We start from the raw sequence: 6,410 nt of genomic DNA, 5'->3' as shown, positions 1-6,410 counted from the left end.
AATTGGAATTTACAGGAATTCACTTAACTTCTAATTTTAGCTAGAGTAAGGCCTCATACACAACCTATCTAGAAAGAGAAGTTGGTGTAGAAATCTTGAACATTTGTTCAAGTAAGTGTGGCTGACTGCCTCTCCTCTGCCATGAGATGAGAGGAACCAAATGGTGGCATCCTACTATTACTGAGCATTTTAATAAAAAATTCTATAGCAGAACCTATAAATATAGAACATTAAATTGTCATGATCTTTTAGAGTCATGGAACCTAGGGGAACGCTAACAGCCAGAAATCAGCACCAGATTACCAGTAAGCAAGGGCTGACATGTTAACTTACCTGCAGTGAACTATTTCCGGGTTGTCCACCATAAAAAAGACATTTTCTCCTTAGTCATAAAGCAACAAAACTCAAAACTTTACAAAAACTACATACAAAGGAACTGGCAATGAAAATAGACAAGTGGTCTAGTACCTTCAGGAATTTTCAATTTGAACTATTATGCTCTAATTAGCATTTTTTAAATATGTAGTTGGCCAATAATCTAACTTTAAAAAATTGAGGAAAAAAAATCTGAAAGCAGCAATTGCCAGTGAAAGGTAAAACATGATAGAAAATATTCTTTAATCTTTTAAAAACATATAATGAACTGAATATGTCAAAGTCCTCACAGATGAATAGTCATTCCTAAATAATTTCACATTCCAACAAGGATGTCATTTACTTTAAATCACTTTAAGTGGTCCAAGACCTTACTTATATGCAGGTTACAGTTTAATGTCTGGATTTTTAAACCAAGATACAAACGACCAGTATACATTTAATCAGTGTTATTATTTCATGTACATTTACTATTCAGCTATTAGATGGGATTGCTCTAAATAGTAAATTACCTGAACATTTTCCAAACATAAAGGAGCTTCACAGTTAAACAGTACATGTTTTTTAAAAAAATTATTATCTCTACTATCTTTTCTAAGTATCTTTGCCTTTTCTAAAAATAATGTATGCATTTTCTAACTACTCTGTACACTTAGTTGGCTTGAGTTATCTAGCTAAAAATAAAGGCTAGACATGTTTTAAGATTAGCCCATAACAATGGACTCAACTTTTAAATCAAGTCTCCATACTAAAGCATCTCAACAATATTATTTGAACATGATTTTTAGGTATCATTGAGACAATTTTGATTGACAGCAACCCCCATGAATCATCTCTTGTCTAGGCTATAATCTGTAAGAAAGCACATCAAAAGGTCTTTCTCCTATGGAGATGCTGGGCAGGTTTGAGTCAGCTCATTGTGCTTAACTGTTCCATGATTCCTATGTGAACATTAAAATTTAATATTTCTACATGACACAATATAGTTTCACTGTAACAGTTCAAAGATACTCTTAAATTTTAATAACAGGAATGTCCTATAATGGAGGCTAAATCCACAAATGTATACAATTTTATAAGCAGCAGCCAATAGAAACCCTTAATCCCAGTATTTTAGAGGAACTGCACACACTATTTATAACCTAGGCACAGAAGAAAATATTTTGCTACAAGTTAATGTTTCCTTTCCACATTGGTTGTTAAGCAAACATAGGTAGAATCCCATTTTTTCTTTATAGTTACTCCATTTGCTAATTCCACATACTCCTTTCAGTTAATACAAATCATATAAATTACATAAATATAACTATCAGATAGATATCCATCATAAATCAACAACTAATTTTCTTTTCCCACTGATCATTTACTATAGTTGCTTAATAATCAGTCTTAAAAATGGTTTTCCAGGGAGCTCTGGTGGCCTAGTGGTAAGAAGCTGCACTCTAATCCCAGAGGTTTGAATCCACCAGATGCTTTGCTGGAGGAGGGACAATCTCCTATACCAGTCAGATCTGATTTGACGGTACACATACATAATAATAATAATAATAATTGGTTTTCAGAGTACTGCTTTATAGGTAACTGTGATACTGTGGGGGGGGGGAATGAAGAGAAAGCACTTAATATTAATACTAAATGCCCACGTTGGGAGAAATTATAAGCCAAGACTGTAAAGACAAATTCTGCAGTGTCTCAAAATGTCTGTGTTCTGAGCAAAATATATGTCAAGACCTGTGAAACTAAATCTTCAAACAAGTTCACTTGAGGCTTTGGAGGCTGTACTTAAAATCATACAAATTAATAGTTCACAGCAGCCATAACAAAAAACAATCTACTCCATCCAGATAGTTCTACTCTTGCTTTAAAAGTATAGAAACATATAAACACACCCAAAAATATCACCAGTGTATTTTATAAAAGAAAACTCAAATTTTATTAAGAATTTGAAATTACATTATATTTCAAATTTCTAAAATGGAATGGAACTATTTTTTAACTGGAACTAGAGGAACACTGACATCTCCTGAAATGTCAACCTTATTAAGAAAACTATACCCCTTAAGAAAAGAGGAACAATTATCTACCTTTTACTTTGGCAATAGCTATTTCCTAGAGGAATGAAATTAAGAGTGGCCCTGCTACTTTATTAAAGTACATTAAAAATGGGATTCTATCTTTTGAATGTTAAAAAAATATCTATGAAAATGATGAGCTTATGGGTATAAAACCATTAAAAAGGTCTCATCTATGTAACCAAAGTCAGTCAGAAAATGGGAGATATTAAGTCTTTTTATGAAATTCCCCCCCCCCTTACAAACTGTTTTAATTGGTTAAGGATTTCCAGTAGTTAAAACTTTAGTAGTGAAATGAATTTTAAACTAACAAGTCAAACTCTCTGCCATGAGACTGCATCTGATTCACAGCGACCCTATAGGGCAGAATAAAAGTAATCTATAGGGTTTCTAAGGCTGTAAATCATCTATCTCCCTCCCATGAGACAATTGGCAAATGAATATAGAAAATGGTATTCCCCTTCCTAGACCTTAATACTTAAGTTTTTAGAAAGGAAATTATCACTTCACCTTTAATAATTAACCCAACGTAATTTTATTAAGAATAGGAACTCCAGGTCCTTTTCTGTTACACTCTGATTAATTCAATCTCACAGTCAAAGCTTAAGTTCATCACAAAAAATTTTAACAGTAATTAGCCTGAGGTATTTTAAGTGTGGCTCTTCCCTCAAACTTAATGATAAAATTTATTTCCACTCTGCTCCTAGGGTATCTCCGTAATGTTTACAGTAAGTTATCTAAAATGCCAGGGGAAAAAAAATGGTTCTCTTTCTAGGATCTTCTGGAATAGTTCCTCACTCATTCACCTAAAGGAGCCACACAAATGTTGTCTATCCAGATCCAGAACAGAGGTACGTAAACCTTTGTTTTCCAGTCGAAAAATTTTTATCTCTGGAATAAATAAGATACTATTACTTATGGTATACTAAGTAAGTTCAAAATTTTTGAGCTTTATTGAGACTGAGTAAAATATTTCACAAAATTTAATGTAATATGCCTCAACATATCTGTGAGGTAGTTAAGTAAACAGTGCTACCCATTTTTAATACATAGGAAATGGAAGGATGGGTCAATGACAAAGAATTTGTGGCCTTTTCTCTAGTTTTAATCCAACAATGTAATTTAACTTTTCAATTTTTCTAAAAACAAAACAAAAATGTATCTCATTTAAGGTTCAGTCTTTTCTTTTACACTTATTAGACACAATTATCATCTTGTAAAGTTGGCACTTTTCTTTAATAATGTGGTAAACAGAGCACAATTATGTCAAACTATGTCTCTGCCTCTAACTAAATTAATACAAAATTAAGGCATTATCTTATGAGAACTAAATTTGTATTTGACATTTTTATTTTAGGTTGCAAAAAACAAAAACAAACAAAAACTTGAAATAAGCTTGTCAAATGAAGTCAATTCATCCTTTCCAGGGAAGCAGAAGGTAGACCCTACCACAAAAGAAAGATGCTGAGTTAATGGAAGTTAAATTTAAATGTATAATTAAATACTATGAGTTTACTAATACAGGTTTTCATTCATTTCCTTGCAGTAGCCAATAAACATACCAAGAATTAGATTTTGTTAAAATTTTGTCACCACAATACAAAAGCTGTAAGTAATCTGATGTTTATCAGATGTGGTCTTACTGGAAATTCTTAACCATATGCTTGTCTCACCAAATTATAGAAAAATAGCAATAATGAATTTTCTCTTTTAGTGTTAAGTCACTGCATTTCCATAAAGAAATAATGAAAGGCACAGATAATGCAAGCAGACTTTAAACTCATTCAACAGCTAGCTGAAAATATACTTTGGTTTTTCAGGAAAATATTTTTTTCAAATCAAGAAATTAGTTTTAATTTAATAGTTTTGTTAATTTACATACACTAAAAGCTACTAAGTACAGGATAAAAATAATCCACAAGAACCCAAACTATATAGCAATGGATGAACATGCACTAGAGAATTTGTGCATTCAACAAACATCTGACAGGAAAACCAGTTAAAACACTAGGTAGAACAAATCTGCCTTTAAAATCAGTTCCTTTCCTTTAAAAAAAAAATTACGGTGTTTACCAAGAAAATACAAAAACATAAGGCTGTAAGTAAATAATAGTTGTTTAGGCTATTACAGTGCAGAGTATTCTCAAGGCCACATACATCCTTGCTTTGCTTCACTGCTGTTTGCACTCTGCTGGGTTTTGATCCTTCTGTTAAAGGAAAGCAAAAGTTTATCATCAACCCACTTTAATGAAAATTTCCAATAGTCACTATTTTAATTACAGGATCCCAGCTCTTTCATCATGGTTGACAGATTATACAACAATGATGATAATCCATTTACTGAAACATTGACCAGCAAGTCAATGAAATGCTAAGACACAGGCCCAAGTTTCTCATATTAGAATAAACTATAAAATGAGACACACTAGACCATGACTTTTAAGTACATTAATAATTACTTCTGACATTCTAAAATCATGTATGCTAAAATACAAATTTATCTTATCTGTATCTATAGAAATATTTGAATGTTAATTGTCATTTCTTGTTCTTCATGTTCCCAGCAATTTGTAAGGCCGGGACCCCTAGGAAATGAACACTAGAAATGACAGGAGAGTCTACCTTGATCCTGAGCAATACTGCATCCATAGCTTTAAAAATGTACATGCACAAAAAAGGTTTTCTTTGGAACAAAATCAGTCTAAAAACAGAGAAAGCACTATCACTTTTTAAATGCTCAAAAACTGTTAATAATGCCAAAGATAATGTGACAATAAAATAGAATCTAAGTTTATTTCCTGAAACTAAGACACAAGGTAAGGTCTAAAAAGATTATTTCCAAGGGAAGGTGCATCGGAATCATTTCCACTGTTCAAATGCTGTGAGTGAGTGGGAGAGATGGGGACAAAATATCCATTATCCAGAAAGGTCTTATTTTAGTATCCTTAGTTTTGCTCACCTTTACGTCATAGTCTGGATCGTTTTCCTCATCTCCTTCCTCTTCCCCTTCCTATATTAAAGTTCAAAACGCATCCATGAAGTAGGTACAGTATGAAGAAATGGCTCATATTGTAGGGAGAACTTAATACAAGTTACTCTATAGGTCAACAGATTTTCATGATTACAGAGTTTGGTGATAATGCAATTTAATCTGAAAGCTTCTAATATGAAAATTTCAACACAACTCGAGACATCCAGACAGCTTTTATTGAAAAGATTTACTGCAGCCAACGTTGAAAAAGTTTACTGCAGCTTTTGACTTCTTCAAAGAGCTGATAACCCTGCAGCAGAACAGAATTATTTGAAATAAAAAGAGTTGCTGAGTTTTGCATATACTTATTGAAACCTTATACATATATTGTTTGGCTGTAGAATACTAAAATCTTATTTATTTTTCAATTTTAAAAAACATTTTGCCCCAGATGACAGAACAATTATTATGACATTTCTCAATTATGAAACAGAATTATTTGCTCATTTAGTAAACATTACCTCATCTGCTTCTTCACCTTCTTCATCATACTAAAAGGAAAAAGAAAATTAAGTTTGAGTGTAACACAAATAACCCAGAAAATTATCACCTTTCATAAATGATCCCAATAGTAGCTAAAAGAATAGCTTTCCTAGGGTGACTGAGTGTATGTAACACAAGACAAAAAGCTCAACAGTTAATGCAATTCAGTGGCATTTACACATGACAATGAATATAATCAAAGAACAGCAGTCATATAGATAAAAATGAAATCAGACAGTATGAAGAAATGGCTCATATTGTAAGGAGAACTTAATACAAGTTACTCTATAGGTCAACAGATTTTCATGATTACAGAGTTTGGTGATAATGCAATTCCTTGACAGTACTTATACTGGAAGAGATAATAGAATAAGCACTTAAAGGTGTCAACATAATCATTTAATACTGTTGTTGTTGTTATGTGCCATCGAGTTGCTTGCGACTCATAG

At 32.3% G+C, this 6,410-nt stretch overlaps 1 protein-coding gene across 4 annotated transcripts in view; it reads right to left on the bottom strand.

Moving 5' to 3' along the window:
- Positions 1 to 3,639: 3,639 nt before the first annotated feature.
- The window catches only part of NAP1L1 (nucleosome assembly protein 1-like 1), a 28,461-nt gene continuing 25,690 nt past the window's right edge, over positions 3,640 to 6,410 (bottom strand). Inside the window, exons 13-16 of one of the 4 annotated variants that reach the window (XM_006882556.1) lie at positions 5,940 to 5,969; positions 5,407 to 5,457; positions 4,577 to 4,654; positions 3,640 to 3,892 (exon numbers count right to left, since the gene is read on the bottom strand). In XM_006882556.1, the coding sequence (XP_006882618.1) occupies positions 4,619 to 4,654; positions 5,407 to 5,457; positions 5,940 to 5,969 (117 nt within the window). In that variant the 3' untranslated portion in view covers positions 3,640 to 3,892; positions 4,577 to 4,618. Of the gene's footprint in view, positions 3,893 to 4,206; positions 4,655 to 5,406; positions 5,458 to 5,482; positions 5,729 to 5,939; positions 5,970 to 6,410 lie in introns of those variants that run through there. The other 3 variants (XM_006882558.1, XM_006882559.1, XM_006882557.1) reach the window with 3 other exon arrangements.

The sequence above is a fragment of the Elephantulus edwardii genome, unplaced genomic scaffold (genome assembly GCF_000299155.1).
Source record: "Elephantulus edwardii isolate Elephantulus edwardi_28Jun2011 unplaced genomic scaffold, EleEdw1.0 scaffold00021, whole genome shotgun sequence".
Classification (NCBI taxonomy): Eukaryota; Metazoa; Chordata; class Mammalia; order Macroscelidea; family Macroscelididae; genus Elephantulus; species Elephantulus edwardii.
This window is presented reverse-complemented; position numbering and strand designations above follow the sequence as displayed.